The sequence below is a fragment of the Wasmannia auropunctata genome, unplaced genomic scaffold, assembly GCF_000956235.1.
Source record: "Wasmannia auropunctata unplaced genomic scaffold, wasmannia.A_1.0 LD334508.1, whole genome shotgun sequence".
NCBI classification, from domain to species: domain Eukaryota; kingdom Metazoa; phylum Arthropoda; class Insecta; order Hymenoptera; family Formicidae; genus Wasmannia; species Wasmannia auropunctata.
The window spans coordinates 1,656,334-1,678,905 of NW_012028382.1; the positions used below are offsets into that span (position 1 = coordinate 1,656,334).

Below are 22,572 nucleotides of genomic sequence, written 5' to 3' on the forward strand. Positions count from 1 at the left end.
TTATTGTAAATTATATAAATTTAGAAAAAAATAAAGAGTAGTATATCTGCAAAACGTTATCGTAAATTAAACTTTTTCTTTGATTGTGCATGTTGTAATTAATATTTAAGAAAAAGAAGAAGCAGAACGAGTACAAAAACTTATTCCATTCAAATAAAAGAATGATCCACAGTTGTCACGAGTACGAATAGAATAAATAATAAATTTTTGACATTTAATACATATGCATGAGAAAAAATAGATTATATAGAGATATCAAATTGTAAAAGAAATTTTGCAGCAAACAATCTTATCGATTGAATTAATCATCGATTGATCAGTTAATGGGAGTTTGATCGAAGTGATCGCCTTGACCTTTGTTAATTTAATATTAAATAGCTATAAACGAAGAAATTACGAATAAATCGATTATCAACGATGCTAATTTCGAAACATAAATTGTAAGAGAGATTGTTATTTTTTGAAAATAATTATTTGGGTGATTAAATTTTCCACATCGTCCGTTGCTTAACGGGATCATGATCACAGTTCGTGATTACATTATACGATCTGTATCCTCGTCTGTCTTTCGCTCCCGACGACGTGGGAGCTGGCGTCTTGAGTCTCGTCAGCACCTCCCGGCGTATCGATGTACGCGAATTCGCAATACGCGCGCGCACGGCCGTCGGTGGCGATCGTTGGTGCATGCGTGCGCTCCGGAAGCCTTCGGCAGCGGTCGGCACTTCGGGCCACAGTCAGCCATTCGCACAGCTGCCAGGAAGATCGCGATGATGTCGCTCGTGTGGAGGTCGATTTAAAGATGGCCGCGTCGCGGCCGCCCGATCATCGTGTCGCGTCGATTTGAGGCGCGTGACGCGTCCTTTGGGGGCATTGCGGAGCAGCCCCAGCCCCGACGAGGTGCGAACCGCGCGCGGTGCCCGGACATCGACGTCGACGGCACACCCGGACACAGCCGTTCGACACAGGCCGCGGACGCGAGCGGCGGAACGCGCCGCCGGACGATGATCTAACGTTTCGCGTGTGTGTGCAACCGCGTACGGTACCATGAATTGTCATCAGATACTGAGCGGCGCCTGCAATGCAGGTGACCGCTGTTACGCGGTCGGCTCCGTCGAGGGAATATCCTTCACCGTGAGTATCCGTGAGACGACGGTCGCGTTCCGATACGGCGCGTCCTTGGCGATCGGCCAGCCTTCACGGCCGATATCGTCAGCGGAATTTCGTACGCGATCGTAAAAGTCGATACGCACTCTCGCATTATGGAAGTCAGCTGATCGAATGACACTTTGATTAGGCATACGAACGTAGGACGTTCACGTCTCACGAGTATCCTTCACCGTTCTCTTTGACAAACGACGAAAATTTATACTTTTTATCGTTCTACACGGTTGCGATCTGATATTTTTTAATACGTTGCGAATTAAAATATTGATCTTTCTTGCTGACATTTTACAATTAGTCATCAAAGAACTTTATCAAAGATAGTAAAGTTAGTGCGTCACATCATTAAGTAGAATTAAGATTTGATAAGATAATATGACTGGCATGAAAACTATATTTGAAGACATAGAGTTGGAAAGTGTAGATTAACTATATATATGATTTATTCATTCAGGCGTATGCAGCTGGCTGCAATATTGTGATTTTGGCCAATAATTTTGAACGAGTTCAAATAATTCCTGGAGCTGTGCACAATTACATCAGGATTAGTTGTCTGGACTGTAGTACAGATACAGGAAAAATTGCTGCAGCCTATGAAAATCAAGTCTGCATTTTTGAACCAACGCCGCTTATACACAGCACCTGTTCACATGTTTGTATCTACTTTTATTCTGTTTTTTACATTTTTATCTATTTGTATCTACTTGTTTATATTTTTAAATATTTAAGAATACGTTTAAAGATTTTTAATTAAATCTTTTCTAAATGTTTTTTATAGCAACTAGAATATAGATGGGTTCAAACAGGAAGTCTGCAAACAGAATCGAATATTACTTCTTTATCATGGAATTTAGAAGGAACAAGATTGTTAACAGGTGGCGAACTATTACAATTATGGCACCAAAATATCATGCCGTTTCAAGAAGAGCACAGTAAGTTTACTCATAGAATTTTCGTTTCAGTAAAGCCTTTTTTTTAATGGATCGAGTACAATGGAAAATTATCTTTAAGTTGTGCTAAAATATATCGATATTCTCTGTTAAAAAACTTTATTTGCATAATACACATGTATAACAATAAGATATATTTTCTCCTCTAATAAGTATTTAACGTTTGATTAAAATATTATATTAAAATATTAAAATATTAGAGTTATCGTATTTCTCATTACTTGATGCAGCGACATTACCTACAACTACAAAGCTGAAAACGTTACAAACAGAAGACGTCAGCACGACCGGAAACAATCATAATGTTACAGCAAATACTTCTCAGGATCGTGAGTTCATTCTTTTTGAGAATGAACGTTTAGTGTTGACGTTATTTGCATGTTGATATATCACAGCTTTTCTAATGCACCGCATTTGTAATTATGAAAAACAATCACCTGCATATCTCGTCTAATTAGAATGAAAATTAAAAACTCGAAACAAATGCATCTGAATGAACTTAACGAAGTTATTTCTGTGACTGATGCTATTGTAATTGAAATTTTGGTTTTGTTATCAATCTTTCAACATTATCATTCTTTATTTGTTGCAACTATTATATATATATATATATATATATATATATATATAATGGCAACAAATAAAGATTGATAATTTCAATATAATTTAAATATGCTTGTTGCGTTAGGCTTGCCCCATTAAACAGTTTAATTTATACATTTTGCTATTGCACAATATAAATACGCGAATTATTATTATAAATGTATTACAAGATATAATTTTATTCAAACGATTAAAATAATTTCAGTTGTCATCTTTTATATTACAAAAATGCTATTAAATATTGAGCTTCTTTTACTTGAGTTTCAAATATGTGCATTTTATTGAGGTCAAAAACAATTTTACTACATTGTTGAAATTTATATTAATTTTTAACAGCTGGTACGGTAACGTTCTCAATTGGAGGGGAAGCTGAGAGTCCTGGGCCTGGGGACACGTCTATTGCAAATGATCCAGGCGGTTGGAATTGTGTATGGAAATGTCGTACAGCCACACCAGTCCATCTTATGAGTTTTAGTCCCGATGGCACTCTGTTTGCAACAACAGGAATGAATGACAGATTGGTCAAAATATGGTTCGAAAACAAACAACGTATGTATTTTTATTGAATTATTAACTAATCGATATTTTTTGATATACATATGTAAACAGCTGTTATCGGTTTATCCTTTGTTTTTAGTGTTTCCAGCAAGAAGCATAGATCATACAAGTTTTTCCGTGGGTAGTGACAATTTTAGTTTTGTTTATGTTGCACACCCACGTGCCGTAACACACCTTTCCTGGCGCAAAACAAGTAAATACATGCCAAAGTAAGTAAACCGACGACGCAATCAAATGATAACTAATACTATTTGTATATATTATTTAAACGGCATAACAAAACACTATTTCTTTTTAAAAATATTTCTCTTTGTGTGTAAAATTGAACTTTTGCTAATTAACATTTATGCAAATAAGATGAAAATCCTATAATGATTCTTTGCATTTAATAATCTGTTTAATAATTGTTTCTTTTGTTATAAATTAGGGGTTCAGTATCCAATATGTTGGTCACTTCGTGTCGCGATAACATTTGTCGAGTGTGGGCGGAAACGATACCGCCTGAGATCGAAGGCTTAGCTAACATGAGTCAGTTTGAAGGTTCCGATAGGCATGGTCATCATGGCAAGCATCGTCATCATAATATGCACAAACATCGATTTATGCAGCGGCTGAAACACATGAAGTACGAAGAATGTGATATTTACTATTATAAAGAAAGCTTTATTTTTATAATGCTTATTGAAACAATGCGTATGAAATTTTGATAAAGTAAAATGATGGTACATAAAATTTTCTGTTAACAGAACATGTTTTCATATTCGACGACACGCTAAACAGCAACATCAAGCTGGCCATACAGCACCGACCTTACCAACGCTTCCATCTACATACTCTGTACATGATTTTCATAATAATTACCAAACTTCTGGTCATTACCCAGGGATGCATTTCCACCTGGCAGCCAGTATTAATGCAGAAACTGGTATAGTATTAATGTTTATTATGCAATACGTAGTAGAAAAATTTTATTTTCTATTTTCCATTTTTTACGTTAGTGTCATGTTCTTTTGAACATTACTGAAATATTGGTAATTGTCAGTGGATAGTATACGTTCATGTTATAGATATACCACTAGTACCAAGCCTAATTACTGGAGACCCCGACAGAGAACCGAATTTTATTTTACACTGGCTAAATAACAAAGAAATGCATTTCACTATGCAAGCCGAAAACATACTGCAAGAATTGACTCGTAAAGTAGTGGAGAAAGAGGAAGGTTTGCAACATCAGGATGCTGAACATGTGGAGCATGATTCTGAGGATGAGTGTACACCAAGTATGCATTTGATTGACTCAATTGCGCGCATGTTATTGAAAATTGTTTAAAAAAATACAATTACTAATAATTTCTTTTTTAGAAAAAGTAGAAAAAGCAGAAAAAGTAGAAAAAGGAGTTCGGCTGCAAGCAGCTCAGAAGCAAGTCGTCGGTGGCCGGTCAATGAGCCAAGAGGAACACAGTAGTGATGAACATCATACTGCACATACCACCTCATCGCATCACAGTTTAGCACACAGCGTACACTCTCATCCGAGTCTCAGGTAAATTTTCAAAATTTATTTTTTTTTGTCAATTATATCACATTGTATAAACTTTCAAATTAATTTAAAAAAATGTTACAGCAATACGACCTCCATTAATTCTATAGCGACGGATGCAACGTCCACAATGAACCACGCGCCAGATTCGTTGGACACAAAGATAGAAACATTGCTACGTGATTGGCATCACAATCCAGATTTGCTGTTCTCGATACATCCGATAGACGGAAGTTTTTTGATTTGGCATATTGAATGGCTGGACGAATATCATCCTGGATCTTTTCGACAAGCGCAAATTTCATTTTCCACTCGTATTCCGAACGCGTTCCCGCTCGGCGACGCGTCGACAATGAGTCATAACGTATCGATGTACTCTCACAATACTGGTGGACCGTTGTTGAATATTCGTGAGGTTGCAAAATCTTCGACAAAAACGAACGATCCTAGCGAAGTCGCGACTCCCCTACCTAGTCTCATAGAGCAAGACGAGGAGCAATCTACCTTGACCTCGAAAGCGGGTCAAGAACTGTTGAAAAATATGGAAAATACAAACGATCAGAATCAAACGAAAACTGAAACTAACGCATTGGAAAGTAATAAAAATGGACAAGACGCGGATCTGTTGGCTCATCCTAGTCCGATTGTTTCTATGGTGTCGAAGCACTCGAATGGCACTTTGAATTTATGGCAGTTAACGTTCGCGGATAAAACGAAATTTTCGCAAGTGCTGAGCATAGGGCATGCATGCAGAGCTTCCGGACATCGCTTCCGTGTAAACGACATCACTTGCCATCCCGTTTTGCCTCTACTTGTGACAACTTCCCATCACAATATACCCGAATTTTCTGGCACTCAATCAACGGAATCTATCGAACATCTCGATAGCAAACACGATTCTTGCAAGGATAAGGATATCATGTCGCCCACTGGATTTTGCAGCGAATTGATATTATGGCGCGTAGATGCCGTGGGGCCTCTGTCCAAGAGCGGTGGAGTTTCCGAGTTGGCGCGTATTAATTCGCCCGAAATATCAGCGTTCAGTAACGTAGCTTGGATTCCGACGTTACTGCCAAGTACCACTTTAGGCAATCTGTCCAATTCTCCCAGTGCCTGCTTTGTAGCTAGCGATGGAGAGTGCTTGAGGGTTTATCAAGCTGTCATTGACGCTAGAACGTTACTAGCAGAGGTATCGATTAGCGAGAGACGAAGCAGGATGATGGATTCCATGGCCAGCCTCTCGACGGACATGTCATCGGACGACGGCGTCAGGCACTCTATTCACGACAGAATAAAAATAGTATCTCAGCAGTCGACCGCGAGACCGGGATGCGTTATACAGCTCGACGCTATTGCCGATGCGACTCACGATTGGCAGAACACGCAGTTCCTCCACGTCTTTCAGGAGCAATTGATCACGGGCGAGAGAAGCGACGAAAAGCTGCCCGGTATCGACACATCGGCCAACGATCTGGGACTTATGGAGTCTACATTGGACGCTATGGTGGATCTGCAGCAATCGGCAATCTTCGAAGAGCCATTCTACATAGTGGTCCTCGAGCGCACGCAACAGGGCACCACCGTGCATATGTGGCGATTGGTAATAGCGTCACAACCAGAAACTTCCGGTCTGTCAGGCTCGATGATGTACGTGCCGGATTCCCACTTGGTGCAAGACGAGGACGAGGAGGGCACGCCCGGTAGATTAAGTCACGCGGAAGGCAGACGATCGCGCAGAGCCAGTCAAACCGGCGGCCGCAGTCGTCGCGGCAGCCAAGCCGATCTGGACTCGACGTTTCTGCCTCGTCGCCATCAGAACAGCCACGTTCTCATTACTACTACGAAAGTTTGCACGCAGGAGTTGCCGTTGCCCGACGGTGTGGAGGTGATTCACGCCGCGCCCGCCGCAGGGCATTTGAGCAGTTCCTCGATATATCCAGCCTGCTTTGCGCCGTATATCATCGTGACAGCATGCAGCGACAGCACTGTGCGTTTTTGGAAATGCAAAGTGACGAAGAAGCCGGACGACAAGCTGGACTACGAATGGTGCGAATGGGAGATGATCAGGAAGGATCAGGAGTCTACTATTGATATCACCGGTCAACCGTTGAACATAAGCGCGGCTTACAGCGGGCGCATCGCTTGCGCTTACAAATACGGAAAGTCATTCACGCGTCCGACGAAAAATGATCCGGACTCGCGCTACGTGAATCTTTGCGTGGCCATATACGAATGCGAGAGCACAGGTGGCAGCGAATGGATCTTGGAAGATACAATTCATCTGAAAAACATTCATCTGCCGCGAATACCGGTGGATCAGCATCTGGATCTTAGTTATTTGTACGACAGTAGATTCTTGCAGAAGAAGCAACGGCTCACTCAGGTGTTGCAAACACTCAGCCACGAGGATATAAGGTCTTCGAGGAACGGGGAGAACGGCGATTCCACGAAATCGAATGCCGGTCTGCTGGCGGTCCCGTCGTTCAGTACCCTTCAGTCTTTGCGGAAATCGATCATAGAGAACGGTAACACGTGTCCGCTCACGCAGAAGCATCTGGTGCAGCTCGATTGGGTGTCCAAAGAGGACGGCTCGCACATTCTAACCGTGGGCGTCGGCTCCAAAATTATGCTGTTCACTCCGGTGTGCTCGGATCTGGCGCAGGCCAACATGAAAGCGATGAAGGAATCGCAGAGCAATAATAGACCGATACTGAGGAAGACCTCGTCCCTGGCTCAGCCGCAATTCGTCGACGAGATCCGATGGATGAAATTGCGCAAGATCGAGCTGACGACGGCGGACGGCCTGCCGCCGCTGCCCATGCAAATATCCTGGGTGCGCGACGGCATTTTGGTCGTGGGCATGGATTCCGAGATGCACGTGTACTCGCAGTGGAAGCCGAATCCGAAGAACGACTGCTTCCACTCGAATCTGCAGCATCAGGAGTCCGACGAGTTCCAGGCGAGTCGAAATTTGCGCGACGAGGATCTACGCACGTTGGCGCACGAGACGTCCCAGAGGCGGCTGGCGAACGTGTCCTCGATGCCGCATTTGTCGCGCGTCAGCAGCATCAATCTGACGATGCTGGACGCCAAGAAGAAACGCGGTATACAGAACGAGAATTTGAGCTTCGACTACATGCCGGATTACGGGCTGTTCGAGGCATCGAGGATAGCCTGCCCAGTTTTACCGCAGTATCATCCGAAGCAGTTGATGGAACTATTGAACTCGGGTAAGATCAGATGGGTGAAGGCTATCCTGGCGCATCTCGTCCGTTGTATAGGTAGCTCCTGCTCCCTGCGGGCCGACGACGAGAGTCTGGTGAAGCAGCGCGGCTGGTCGCGATCGAGAACAATGTCGGTGAGTTACATGGGCACGACATCGCCGTTGGAGCCGAGAGGCTCGACTACGCAAATACCGGAGGAATTGACGCTGGATTACGCGGAAATTACATCCATCTCCCCGCTCCCGTTGTGGACTCTATTGATGGCCGACAAAGAGACGAGTCTTCTGCCGCATCAGCAGAGCGAGGACAAGCATGATTACAACGAGCTGTTCGACAGCAACTTGGACGAGGGAGAATCGTTGGACGATATGTTGGACGAGGGTTACGAATGTTCGCGGCAGAAGGACAGACGGTCCTCGGTGCCGGAGAGACAAGGAATTTCTCACTTCGGCCCCAGGCAAGGTAGACTGCTGTCGCGTCTCTTGACTCACACTCATCTCCCGGGACTCTCCAGCCTCGACCAAATGCATCTGCTCGCCCTGGCGGATACCGTGTCGACGTGCAACGTCGATTTTGCGGAGAGATTCGCGATCGACGCGGCGAAGAACGCGATCGCCAAGGAGAATCTAACGGGCATTCCAGACGGCGAGGCCGTGTCCACCGATTCGCTGGACGATTGCGGCCTCAGATTCCTCTTGGCAATGAAACACTACAATTACTTGATACGCTGCTTACCGTTGGCGCAGAGAGCGCAATTTCAGAAACAGGGCGTCGCGTCGAATAATCTTGTATGGGCGTTTCATTCCGAATCCGAGGAAGAATTGCTGGGATTAATTCCGTCTTACGCCAAAGGTCAACCAAAGTGGTCCGTACTGAAGGAGCTTGGCGTAGGTTGGTGGATCAGAAGCAACACGGTGCTGAAGAAATGCGTGGAGAAAATAGCGAAGGCCGCTTTCCAGGATAAGCAAGATCCCTTGGACGCGGCTGTCTATTATTTAGCGATGAAAAAGAAGAATCTGGTGTGGGGTCTGTTTAGAAATCAACGGGACGAACGAATGACTACCTTCTTCTCGAATAATTTCGCCGAGAACCGATGGAGGAAGGCGGCTCTGAAGAACGCCTTCGCTCTGCTTGGAAAGCAACGATTCGAACACGCGGCCGCATTCTTTTTACTTGCCGGAGCGTTGAAGGATGCCATCGACGTGTGCTTAAATAAATTGAACGATATACAACTTGCAATGGTGATAGCCAGACTTTATGAAAATGATACATCGTCACCAAATATGAGAAGATTATTGTATGAAGAAATCTTAGGTTGCGATAAAGACGGACAGAATCAAGATATGAGCAGAGTGCATCCTGATCCTTTCCTGCGTAGCATGGCTCTGTGGATCCTGAAGGATTATTCTGGCTCTCTTAATACCTTGCTCTTGACCAATGTCGGTAATATGCATCCGCAGTATAACGATGAATCCGATAAACCAGAAGGAACAACAGGTAATAATCGATGTATTTTGTTCGTCACATTACGTACTCATGAATTAACTTTTAGAATAGACGTTTTATCCCTTAATTTTTATTTCAGCAAATCCAAACGTTTTCAACTTCTACGTTTATCTCCGTACGCATCCGTTATTAATCAGACAGTATATCGCATCCACCGCGCAAGATAAAAAGAAAGGGCACTCGGTAGTAATTTCGGGATTCAGTTATGGCACGGAGACAAAGAGACCAGACCAACCGGATAAACAGTTATTGTTAGAGGATAGTATTACACCATTGGAGAGGCAACTGTATTTCACTACGGCACACGCACACTTTAAAGCCGGCTGTCCAGCCCTCGCTCTTGAAGTTTTATCGAAATTGCCTAATAAAGTTATGGAAACAAATGGTGAAGATTCTCCAAGTAAGTAACATGTAACAATATAAAAATTTTTGTATTAATAAATGAGAGTTTTAGTATATTTTTCTTATTTTTGTTTTAATATATAACATATATATATATTTATTTTTATAAATTAAGAAATTGTAAATTCTAAATTAGAAATATTACTTACGATCTTTTTATTCCAATAGGCTTACTAAACAGTCCAAGTAAGGCCAGAGCTCAAGATTCTCAAATAGATACTGGCATTATTAATTGGGGAAATGAGTCGAATGCAGTAAACAATAATAAAGGTACGTATCATTATTTTAAATAAAATGTATTAAGAATGAAATGTATGAAGCTAATAAAATATTACTTTTAGAAACAGTAAACGCTGTAGATTGGAGTACAACGTCATTTGATTGGTCTCAGACTAGCAAGCGCATGGAAGAAGATAAATTAGAATTGAACTGGGATGATGATGAGACGGGTGACGGCGAGGACGCCGATAGTCCTCCCATGAGTATGAAACTCGATAAAAAAGAGCAGGATAAATCAGACACTCATAAATTAGAAAATGATAACAGTAAGATTTTCCTTTTTCTTCTTTTCCTTGTGAATTAATTGTTATGTAATTTTACTATTAATAAAAATGACGAATGTTTTACAAGGCGTGGCAAAATCAGCTGGACAATTGGATATTATGGCGCAACAGCTAAAATTTGTGGCCTGCTTGAAAATCTTAATGGAAGAGCTGTCTACATTAGCGACAGGTTTTGAAGTAGATGGAGGTCAGTTACGATATCAACTATACGTATGGTTGGAACGAGAAGTGGACGCGCTGAGGCAACTTTGCAGTTACAGTACTAACGCAGATGGAGACGTGAACAACGCGGCAGAATGTACATTTTTTTATTCTACATATAATTATTATGAATAAATAATAATCTAAAAAATTATGGATTAAAAAAAATTTTTAGATGAAGGCGGAATGGTGGACGATGTGCCGCCGTATAAACCTGGCGAACAGCCAACGTTACATCAAATACTGGTGGCGGAGAAGTTGGATTTTGAAGCTAAAGTGCAAAGAGCTGCAAAAAGGAAGAAATGGCTGAAAGGTTGATAGCATCAATTTTATCTCTTGATGTTTAATTAAATTTTCTAGCAACTTTAGAAGTTATTATATTTAACAAATTTTTCGCAAATTTAATATTTTAGCCTCTAAAAGACAAAAATTTAAAGAAAAATCTACAGAATCGATTAATTTTATTGATTAATTGTATCATATATTTTCAGCTAACGAAACATTGTTGAGAACATTGTTATCGTACTGTTCGTTGCACGGTGCATCGGGTGGCGGCTTAGCGTCAGTAAGAATGGAATTGGTACTCTTGCTACAGGAATTGCAACAAGAAAAAACTCAACAACAATTGCTCAGTCCTCTTCCATTTCCTACTACGCTACCTCTATTAAGCGCCAGCGTCGCTTGCAACAAGACTGTTGTTGCTGATCCAGTTCGACATCTGCAGGTTTGTTCAAAATTCATATTATTTCTCTTTCGTTTCTTTCATATCGAACAATACCATATGTACAACACCATGTTATTGTTTTTTGTAGTCCCTCGCACATGATATGCTGCAAACATTAGTAGAATTACGCAATCCGCCAATGCCCAACAGAAATACGCATTATTGCGAAGTATTCATCATGAGAGATTTAGCGGTGGCACTTAGCGCTTGTATTTACCAGTCACTTTGCGATTCAGATACATTCGTTATGAAACATCATCAGCCAGAAAGGTAAGCGTATATATTGATATTGTAATTGAGTTAATTAAATATTATATACATGATGAATCAGATGTCATACGTATATTGACCATTTTCCAGTTTCCCGGTAGTTGCTGAAGTAGAAACGTTTTCGGGCGGTCATTTGGTAGCCTCAAACAGATACCACCGACGGTATTCGACGGACGACGGTGTATGCATAACTACCTCACCTTCTAAGTGGCCAGGCGTAACAAACCTGCGCGCGTTACTAGCTCGGGAGAAAGACGAGGACACTCCGAAGCTAAATATTCTGCTCTGCGAGGCTTTCGTGGCGACATACATGAGTCTATTCATCTACGCCCTGTCGAGTTGCGACAGTCACATTTTATACAGACTAGTGGGGCAACACTTCGACAACAATACATGGGCCTCTCTCTTTGGCGGAGGAGTTAAAAAGCTGCTGCGTGTTGCGAGCACCACCAGCCAGGTACACAATTAATTTCTTAATTAATCCTTTATTTTATATTTCGCGAACGTTGCTTTTTTTTATCCTCGCGTTTGTTTGTCAGGGCGGTAACACGAACAGCGTCGAGCGGACCGATAGTGTGACGAGCGAGATCCAAAGTACCGCCAGCGGCATGTGGAATACCATGACATCGTTGACCAAACAACGTGTCAAGCTGAATATGAAACTATTAGGACAATTTACGGGTCAGCAACCAAATATGAAGGAAGATAAGCCTACGTATAGGGAACAGTTTGTTTCGCCGCAAATGAGCATGATTTCATATTTCCTTATGAAGGTATGGATGTTTCGAACAAATATCGAGAAATTCTACATGTCTGTATCTATTTTACCGTTATGACTAACTGTATAATACTTTTTCAGCCACGCATAGAGACTGAATATGCAGATGAAATTGATTATGATTCTTCCGATTCCGCGGTATCTGACTTAGATACTACAGACGATGAGGAAGACGTATTTGATACGGGTTCGAAGCCAAAGAATAAACCAAAGGATAATACAGAACATAGTAATTCCAATTCGTATAGTTGGAGCGTAATGAGATTAGCAATAGTTAAAATACTGCAACAACAGTTACAAGATTTCTTGACTATTGCCGGCATAGAAATGCAAGGTATGAAACGCAATGTCTTGTAGATCTCTTAAGTAATATGATGACGACAAAATTTAAAAAAATATAACGACGGTATTAACAGTAAGACAATACGTTTGTTATTCTAGAATTACCTGTAAGTAGCCCGTTAACTCACGGTACACTGGGCATCGTTGCACAATGGCAAGAGTCTTTACGCGAAGAATTGGAACTTAGGGGTCCACCCCCGGCTAATTATATACCTGGCTGTGCGCCGGATCCTTCTCCTACGCCTGGAAAACCGGCTATTCATAAATATCGATCGTTATTAGAGAAAGGAAATACGCCCTTTAAGTGAGCAAATTTCATTTAGTTAAAAGTTTTGAATTGGAAATATCAAATAAAAAAAGGAAAATATAAAAAAAATATTCTCAAAATTTCAGCACGCGATTGGCATCAGCAGCGCCTACGAATCGCTTATGGTGTTATTTAGTCAGACAAGAATTGGTTCAGGATATTTTTATTCGCGCAGTATTTGGGAAACGAAGATCTCTGTCAACGATACTTGAGAGCAGTCAGTCAGTCGTTGATGGCGTACATCGTGGAACTGGAGAGGATAAGGGTAGTGATAGTGGCACTACAAGTTTGCCAGAACCAGTCAGAATTATCCATAAAGAACAAGATAGCATCAGTGCCTTCTGTCTTAATCAGGTATCTGATTTTAATTTTTTTTCTAATCATATTAATTTCTTTTTAACGAAACTTTTAAGTAGATTTTAAATTTTATATTACCTCGAGAATATTTTATCTAGATATTTGTAACATAGTTGACAATATAGTGATCGATGATCGTATATAGGTAAACCCAGGTTTAATGGCCCTTGCTACCCCTCGGGAAGTGCAAGAGATGAACATTTCCCTACTCCTAGAACTTCCGTCGTGGTTGGAAGATGAATGCGAATTTGATATCATCAATTTGAATAAACAACCTGATCCAGAGCCTGTACCGCCAACCAGTTTCTTAGTTATACAGGTACGGCTTAGCAATGCCTTTATACTAGCACAATAATAAACTGTATACTTTATGCACATACTTTATCCTATCTATAGACAGCAGCAGATCGTCCTTTGTTGGCGCAGAGCCCTCAGCAAAACAGTCCTCAACCCCACTCAGGTATAGCCAGCCAGAGTGGACGTGGCGCGAGCGTGGTGAGTTTCTAATTATATCGTAATTTATATATAGTAAATATCGTCAAAAGTCGCATTATTACATATCACAAATTAAGAGATCTCCTTTTCTTAAAAATTAATGAAAGAATCTAGTAGAAGAAAGTATGATCAAACAAGTTAAGACTTTTTATATGTAATTTAAATTTTGTAAATATAATTGAAATTAATTTATGTAAAGAATTTTTTTTATTTTTTAAATTTCTCATCTATATATTTGTTATCTTACCTATATATTGCTACACTTACCGTTTGATATAACACCCTTGAATGCTGAGTTTATTTTAAGTCTAATAAAAGTAAAATGAATTTCACTTTCCCTCTTTGTTATGTTGCATTCATTTATTTATGATTATCTCTCGGAGAGAATTAATTTTTGTTTTAAGTGTAACTGTAAACCTCACTATGTATTGTTTTAATATGCATATGTGTGCGTGAGTGTAAAAGATGTGCAATTAATCATTACTATGCAAAAGATTGTACATTTAATGAAATTAATTAACTCACATATAGAAAGCTTGACGTATTATAAAACTGAAGAAGTACTTGCAGGATTTCCAAGATTAATATACAAGTTTTAAGTTGCTTGCAATAAGATTTTTCTGACTAATTAATAGGTTCTAAGAAGTTTAAGCTTTTATTTACAAAGACTTGTGCTGACTTAAGTAGGAAGGGTAGGAAGCGTCCTATCTAGGATATTCTAAGAATCGTTATGTGTATTAAGTTTCTGCATATACATTGTACATTGTTTGACGTCACTTCATCTAAAGCGTCTCTTATATTAATATCTTTATTTTATCTTTGATACAAAGGTAATATCATTGGGCAATACTTATGTATTGATAATCGAAATGATACAAGTCTAGAAGCAGTAATTTTGCACCAAAGGCAAAAGAACTATGATTTTAAAGAAACTATTGCATGCTACATATATATATTAAGATCAAAGTGTGCACTGTCTCACATATCAGGATACGGTTGAATTCAAGGCTTGCTCGTTTTATACATGATAAATATTGGAAACAAATTTATCATATTTGTATCCGCGTAAAAGTAAGAAAATTTGTTTATTGTATGACGATAATTTCTCTCTCGTTTGCCATAGAAAATATGGAAATTTTCTTATAAGCTACTTTTCTTAAATGGATATAAAGACAAGAGACATCGCGAGACAAGCCTTGCAAGCCGTGAATGTGGTGTACTCGGTTAGGGTAGCACAAGTGGTGACGGAGACAATGTTGCTTGTTCAATGCTTGCCTAACATCTAACTTGGTCTGCGTCACTGAACTGGCGGCTCATTCGCTCGCTCAGATGAAGGGGATGCCTGCTTTTCCTGGCTCCCACGACCTGCGTTTCTGTCAATTTGTTGCCGATAGGAGCAAACACTTGTTAAAGCCGGTGAGATTTACATCTAACAGACCCTAGTCTATCCTAGTGCAAATTTCATGTTTAACTTTTTTGGGTAACAAGCCAGTATCTGATTTGTAATATGTTTAAGCTCGTTTACACAGCTCGCAATTTTATGATGAAAACTCGATTATCTTATTCTGAAACAAGATTACCTAAAAAAAAAAAAAATTGCTGAGATTATTGAATATTTTTTAATTTTTCATATCTATATTACAAATCAGATATATCTTGAATTTCCAGAGGATCTTACAGTTCAACCGTAAGACCTATTTTTAGAAATATTTAGCCATTATCATTTTATCTAAAAACTCGACATGCACAGTGCATTGGTTTGTATTTTTCTTTGCTTACATTGTCAGTATAACATAATACAAAGGTTTTATAAAAAAATAATAGCGTACATTGTGGCAAATATGGGCAAATACGTATTTCATCTGCTCCTGGATTTTCGTTGATGTTATTTATAGTTCATGGATGAAACTCACTGTTCTTATCATAAGTATTAAGTTGAATATATTAAATGAACATGATTGAAATGTGGATCTAATGCATGTACCATGCAAACAATATTTGATCAATTGTACATATTAATTTTTCCTCACGGATAATGTATTCAATAAATATCACGCTTTTCATATTCTCTCAGTGATGGGGATCATAAAAATTTGAATGCGTAGAGGTCCGTTATATTTCGTTATACTGTATCAACCCACATTCATGTACATGTCCACACTTTAATTCAACGTCTACAAATCGCTGACCTGTAGAGATAAACGTTAGTACAGCTAATTCCGCAAGCTAGTGGGCCGAAAAGCAGTTTCAGCCGAACACTAGTTGCAAATTGTTTTAACTGGAAACTCTCGCTGCAACATTTGAAAACGCATGCTACGTGTTTATTATTATGCAACTCCATTAAACCTACTTTGCGTTAACGTAACACCCAGACTGCGTTATATCGTAATAATTGTTGAATGTATTTATGAAGTTACGTTTAATTCTGCTGGAATATTACATTATTTAAATGTATATATTTTTATCTCGAATCTTTTTCACTCGCAAATTCAATCGATTGTATTTGATGCCGACAGATTCTGAAGCATAAGATTGATGGAATCAGGAGAATCTCTTCCCATCCGCTTTTACCATTATGTGAGTACATTTGTTATCCGGACGAGCGCATGAATACACTTCTCGCGAATTTCTATTCTTCACGACTACGACTGAAGTAGCGAAAGAGTTTTAAAATAACGTGTTTATTAATTTTTGTTTATGTCTGGCGACACCAGACTTAACCGGATCGCAGGACGGTTCTGTGTCGCTATGGGAGTGGGGACATCAAACGGCCGTCGCTACTCCGAGAGCACCTGGCACTTTCGCCAAAGTAACCCGCGTGCGATTTTCTCAACACGGCAACAAGTTCGGTGTGGCGGATTCCGACGGTCATCTGAGTCTGTTTCAAGTGGCCTGCCGGGAAGGAACAGCTCGACCGTTCTTTGTAAGAATCTCATAATCTATCTAAAAGACGTATCGAAGTATCACTCAGTACGTCCGTTCGCTATATCGACACTGTTTAAATTTATTCCAGACTTACCAGTGCCATAGTAAAGTGACTTCGGACTTCGTCTTCCTTGGCGCGTGTAGTCTCGTAGCCACGGCGGGTCACGGCTCGGAAGGACGGAACGTAGCCTTATGGGACACATTACTTCCGCAAAACAAATCTCTTGTACAAGGTACGAATATACAAATTACGTATACCCAATATTTAGCTTAATTTGTTGAGGAATAATAATCCTGATATTCTTTTTATAAAAATAATGATTATATTATTATGTTTTGTCAGGCTTCATGTGTCACGATCAGGGAGCGAGCGCGTTGATTCTGGCACCGCAGCATCAGCTGCTGATCAGCGGCGGCAAGAAAGGCGACATTAATATATTTGACGTGCGACAACGGCAACAAAGGCAGAGATTCCAGGCGCACGAGTCGGCTATCAAATGTTTAGCGCTCGATCCGCACGAGGAATTTTTCGTTAGCGGGGCAGGTGATGGTGATATTAAGGTAAAAAAAATCATTGTCTCGAATCGCGACTTCTCAATAAAGTCGCCATACGTTCCTTCGTTTCCAAATAGTAATGAGCGAACGTATTTGGTCGTAGATATGGGGTTTGACCGTCCATTCTCTGCTGTATTCATTTCCTAGTGAACATCCACGATCTAGTTTCTTCAAAAACATAGGACAGGTACTGTTACGTTGCGATTTGCCAATTTATTTAAACGTAAAACAGAGATATAAATAACGGTATCATTTGTCTCCAGGGCGTTACCCAGTTACACGTGGATTCCGCGGGTCGATTGTTTTCGTGTGGAGCAGATGGTTCGATGAAAGTCCGTCAACTGCCAGAACGCGATTGTGTAATACAAACGCTTTATTAGGATTAAAAAGAAGAAAAAAAAAGTTGATGAAAACGAAGTGAATACCGTGTAAGTATATTACGCGAAAGAAACCGATATTTATTGATTATATACATATATATAAATATGAAAGGCGAATCGTTAAAGAAATCCACGCAATTAATTGATTGCTGTTGTACGATATATCCACTACTTTTACATACGAATACCGTGCAGACGGTACGATATATCTCTTTGCATGGCTAGTGTGTTGTGACAAGCTAATATATCGGGTGTTACATTTATAAATATATATATATATATCGTTTCATCGAGAGCTACTTTATTGCATAATAAAGTAGTGAATTCCACACGAATATTGTTGTTGTTGTCCAAAACTGAAACTCTTATAGTAACATAGTAAAAACTGTAATCTTAGATAGCGTCTCAAAGTGGTTCCCCGATCTAAGAAAAAAAAAACTAAACAGCGAGCAAATACACAAATAGCTGTAGCGTCGACGAGGCTGCGAAAACGGCACTGTATTTTCCCTAAAGTGGATTTCGTACGAAGCAGCATGTAATAATACTAATGATCATTCCTTTCTCACATGAAAGTAAATATTAAACGATTCGAATAAATGATATGTAATAATCTTCACGTACCTTCATATTTTTAATATGTAATATATGTATTTATAAAGATCAGTTGAGATGAATTCTACTGTTTAGCGGCGGATAATTTAAAGACGATTTAGCCGATTTTCATAGCGGTTATTGACCATAGTAAAACGAGATATCTCTTTGTGTTAATGAGAAACTGCGGTTTCTCTGTGTATTATTTGTTGAAATAGAGGCAGTGTGCGCAATGTAAGTTATTGTTCTGTAATATAGTCCGATAAATTAATTTGAACGAGAGAATTCTCATGTATTCAAGGTACTCCACTTCGATGCTTTTTCGTCATCGCTATCTATACGATACAATATATTCGTAAGATATGTAAAACACGGCGGAGACAATTTTGGATAATGAGTAAAATACAGAGCTTGAAATCTGTGTTGCCTTCTAATGAACTCTTTGTATCTCTTTATCTCGAAATGTGTAATATAGTCACTTCATGAAAGGGATAAATGCAATGCATTTATCGCGTACGTTTACAAAATTATTTGAAATATATATTATCGGCGATGAACAGATGATAGGATAATAGCCTCAAGCGAATTACTTTCTTTGCAAATCATTTAAATCTGTTTTAACAGTTTTACTAAATATTTCACAGATGACTAGATAAATGTATTTTCCTCATATCCAGTTTTGTAAATATCACGTGAATTGTGATCAAGCACCATTTAATGCGAACTTGTTTGAAGATGTGTAACGCCATAACTTTTAAATTAGTATTGTTTCCATCGCTATAAATTTTTTAGGACTTTTCCGCAAGTAATTGTTGCTAGTATGATTCTGTTATAGAAAGTATATATACATAAAATTATAAACTGTAACAAAGGATTTATTTTTGTTAAATGCACTTGTTGAATGACACTTCTATCAGTTTCATATATATATATACATATATACATATCTAATGAAGTTAAATCCGCTGTTTAATTTACACATAATGCACTTATATAGATACTTATTAATCTCTTGCACTTAATTTCAAAATTACAAACAAATAATGCAGGAAGAATAATTTATATTAATCGCCTAATAATTTTAAGCATCTTTCTGTCATGAAAATAATATGAAAGAAACTTTCTATATAATAAAGTAAAAACAAAGCCAGTATTTATACAATGCATATACATATAATGATTATGTAACATTTTATGTGAATTTTTATTTGAACCGCTGTATACGCAGTCGATGGCATTGTATACTCGATTATACAATAAATATGTGCAAATTATAAGTATCAAAAATATTCCAGCTTTTGACAATATATATGTATACTATTCGTTATATAAATACTCCGTTATTGTTAAAAATCACACGATAATTCACGATATTTTGGATAATAAGGATAGAGAATAATGCATACTCGGAACATTTGTATGTATGTACATATACTTCTATTTAAGTGGCTTTCCACAAGTTTTTTCGTGATTATAATTGGTATATTCGTAATATTTCTGAATATAACGCAGTGCTATGGTTTACTGTAGTAGTAAAAAGTAATGTAACCGCATTGACACAATATCCATATTCTCGTGAATATTCTTTTACGGGCGACAACGCTCCAGGAAACGCGGATACAAACACACCTCACGTATGTGATACCTGTTCAACAGCCAGCACAAAAATCGTTCTAATCCCAATCCGTAACCGCCATGAGGACAAGTTCCATATTTCCGCTGTAAAGTAACGTAATTATTCAATCTGTAATGTTAATTACAATGTAGAATTTGTTTTCTTTGTATTTACCTGGTCTGTATACCAGTAGTACGGGGTCGGATCAATGTTTTCACGCTTGTAACCCTCCATCAGCTCCTCGTAATCCCAGATACGCATCGAACCGCCGACGATTTCACCCACGTTCGGTAGAAGAACATCCACAGATTCCGTTAAGCGTCTATCCTCCGCGCAACGTTGCATGTAAAACGACTTAATTTCAGCGGGGAAACGACAAAGCATTATCGGCTCGTTGATGGCATCGGTCATTTTTCTTTCTGGCATTTCGGGAATATCCTATAAAGAACGATAACAATTATACGTTTGTCGGGAATAAGATGAATTGTACGAGAACATTTATTCGTACCTCTCCGAACTCATAAAAGCTACCATCGTCTTTTGTAATATTGTTTTCTCTCAGATATTCAATCGCATCGCTGTAATTCATTCGTTTAAAAGGCTTCTTGGGAATTTGAAAGCTGGGATTCAATTCTTTGACAAGATCACCGAGTGGCGATTGCAGAACTCGCTCAACTACGTCGCAAATTAAATCTTCTAATCGATCAAGCATCTCGTCAAACGTGATAAACGGACATTCTGCCTCGATATGCGTGTATCTGAAAATTAATTCGATATTTAAAATATATCGTTAAAAAAATAGATTTATACCAATTTCCTTAATATAATTATATTGTATACAAACTCGGCAAGGTGGCGACGCGTTCTCGATTGCTCTGCCCGATATGATTGGGCAATGCAATATACATCTCCCATTGCTGGGACGCACGTTTCAAGATATAATTGAGAACTCTGAGTAAGAAAAGCATTTTCCCTGAAAACAACAATCAATCAATTGACTCATGTATTACGCGATTAATAACCCATTCAATTTATTATGCATACCCAAAATAATCCAATTTGAAGAGAGTTGAACCACCCTCCACTTGGGTTTGCACCATCGTTGGTGGAGTTACTTCATAGTAACCGCGATCCTTGTAATGATCTCTGAACGCTTGCATCAATACAGATCTCATCATTAGAATTCTCGATGTCTGTAAAATTAATATATTAATAATCTTAATAATTACGGGATAATATATTATTGAATTAAATCTAATTTAAAATTAATTATATAAGAAATAAGAGCGCATTAGAACTTTTATATCATACATTTTCGCCTCGAATCATTATATGCCTGTTGTCCAATTGTACGTCAGGTAGAGCTTCTTCGTTCAAAATTGAATCGGCGCCACCAGGAGGCGACAGTCCAATAAGTTTCCAATAATCAACACATAACTCGTGTCCACCGGGTGCCTTTGAAATAAAATTAAATATTATTATCTAAATATATACAAGCACGCCAATGATTTACATAAAACATTAATTTTTTCAAATGTACATTTTTCCCTTCAGGAAGAGCTTTCAAGACCCCAAACAGTTGAACAGAAGCCTCTGTGGCAAGGATCAAAGCATTGTATGTTTGACAAAGCTTATCAGTCAGCACACATTGTAGAAAGCCTGTCCCATCTCGCAACGTGATGAACATAAGGGCTTTGCCTATATAACAGAAATCACTCAATAAAATATTATATAATAGAAATAAGTTTAATTATATTGCATACCTTGCCGTCTCAGTCTGTGCACCCATCCGTATATCTTGACTCTTTGATCTCTGTGATCGACAGCTTGTCTTATCTTGATTTCTTTTGCTTCCGGCAGAGTTTTATCCTCTTCTATAACAATTGTTTTAGCCTCTTCAATATTTTTCAATCTCTTTTCCTCATCTTCCAACAACTTCTTCTCCTTATCCTCATTTTTATACTGTTCTCTAATCCAAATCTTTTGTGCCTTTTTCAATTGAGACTTAGACGCTGGTTCATACTTCTTGTCTTTCTCACGAGAGTCCTGGTATATGACTGGAAAAGGTTCCTTATTGGCATGACGCATCGCTCTTAGAACAGTTTTAAAGGGGTTGCTCTCTGAACCATCTCCTGTCTCATCACTACCATTCTTGTCTGACGTATAGATACCTTATAAAATATTTATTATACATTACTAATTTAATTGTTAATATTATAACATGTACGGCCAAGTTAAACATATGTAGCTCCAAACTGTCATTCATATTACTATTCTTGTTATCATTTTTTTGCTGCAGTTTATCATTATATTATTACATCAGCCTGATGCTTGATGATCATGCCTGATGCAACTAACCTGGTAATGACGCTTTCTCCGACATATTGGTCGATAAATTATTTAATAGAAATATGCCAATGAATTTTCTGCAAAAAAATTTAATTTATTATAATTTTATAATATTTTATACTTTAACACATGGTAATGCATAAAACATGCAAACTTTTAATTACAAGATATTGTAA

The 22,572-nt window shown here is 38.8% G+C and overlaps 2 protein-coding genes across 5 annotated transcripts; one reads left to right on the forward strand and one right to left on the reverse strand.

Moving 5' to 3' along the window:
* The first annotated feature begins 753 nt into the window (after window positions 1-753).
* Window positions 754-19,306, forward strand: LOC105458562 (dmX-like protein 2). Of its 4 annotated transcripts, XM_011703974.1 has the most exons (32): window positions 754-1,131; window positions 1,616-1,813; window positions 1,940-2,093; window positions 2,342-2,440; window positions 3,051-3,263; window positions 3,352-3,481; window positions 3,700-3,897; window positions 4,019-4,197; window positions 4,340-4,552; window positions 4,635-4,815; window positions 4,897-9,533; window positions 9,622-9,942; window positions 10,113-10,214; window positions 10,286-10,489; window positions 10,575-10,805; window positions 10,884-11,021; window positions 11,200-11,432; window positions 11,521-11,702; window positions 11,793-12,159; window positions 12,242-12,475; window positions 12,562-12,814; window positions 12,922-13,126; window positions 13,216-13,483; window positions 13,632-13,805; window positions 13,883-13,981; window positions 15,311-15,397; window positions 16,498-16,558; window positions 16,696-16,904; window positions 16,995-17,139; window positions 17,250-17,467; window positions 17,565-17,648; window positions 17,725-19,306. In XM_011703974.1, the coding sequence occupies exons 1-32, from the start codon at window positions 1,045-1,047 to the stop codon at window positions 17,839-17,841; spliced, it is 10,221 nt and encodes a 3,406-aa protein (XP_011702276.1). In that variant the 5' UTR covers window positions 754-1,044; the 3' UTR covers window positions 17,842-19,306. The 4 variants fall into 4 exon arrangements, with proteins under 4 accessions (XP_011702276.1, XP_011702277.1, XP_011702278.1 ...); XM_011703975.1 differs by lacking the exon at window positions 15,311-15,397; XM_011703976.1 differs by lacking the exon at window positions 2,342-2,440.
* A 540-nt stretch (window positions 19,307-19,846) lies between these two features.
* Window positions 19,847-22,517, reverse strand: LOC105458566 (asparagine--tRNA ligase, cytoplasmic). The gene is made up of 9 exons (XM_011703984.1): window positions 22,406-22,517; window positions 21,811-22,218; window positions 21,588-21,745; window positions 21,359-21,502; window positions 21,092-21,240; window positions 20,892-21,020; window positions 20,556-20,805; window positions 20,222-20,485; window positions 19,847-20,151 (listed from the first exon to the last, which is right to left on the reverse strand). The coding sequence occupies exons 1-9, from the start codon at window positions 22,428-22,430 to the stop codon at window positions 20,020-20,022; spliced, it is 1,659 nt and encodes a 552-aa protein (XP_011702286.1). The 5' UTR covers window positions 22,431-22,517; the 3' UTR covers window positions 19,847-20,019.
* Window positions 22,518-22,572: the final 55 nt, after the last annotated feature.

Bases quoted from the DNA above. Each gene is read 5' to 3' on its own strand.
- LOC105458562 (XM_011703974.1), top strand. From the start codon at position 1,045: ATGAATTGTCATCAGATACTGAGCGGCGCCTGCAATGCAGGTGACCGC. The intron at 2,094-2,341 runs GTAAGTTTACTC...TACTTGATGCAG, and splicing joins GCCGTTTCAAGAAGAGCACA to CGACATTACCTACAACTACA. The intron at 10,490-10,574 runs GTAAGATTTTCC...ATGTTTTACAAG, and splicing joins TAAATTAGAAAATGATAACA to GCGTGGCAAAATCAGCTGGA.
- LOC105458566 (XM_011703984.1), bottom strand. From the start codon at position 22,430: ATGTCGGAGAAAGCGTCATTACCAG. The intron at 20,806-20,891 runs GTTTGTATACAA...ATTAATTTTCAG, and splicing joins ACGCGTCGCCACCTTGCCGA to ATACACGCATATCGAGGCAG. The intron at 20,486-20,555 runs GTACGAATAAAT...CGTTCTTTATAG, and splicing joins GCTTTTATGAGTTCGGAGAG to GATATTCCCGAAATGCCAGA.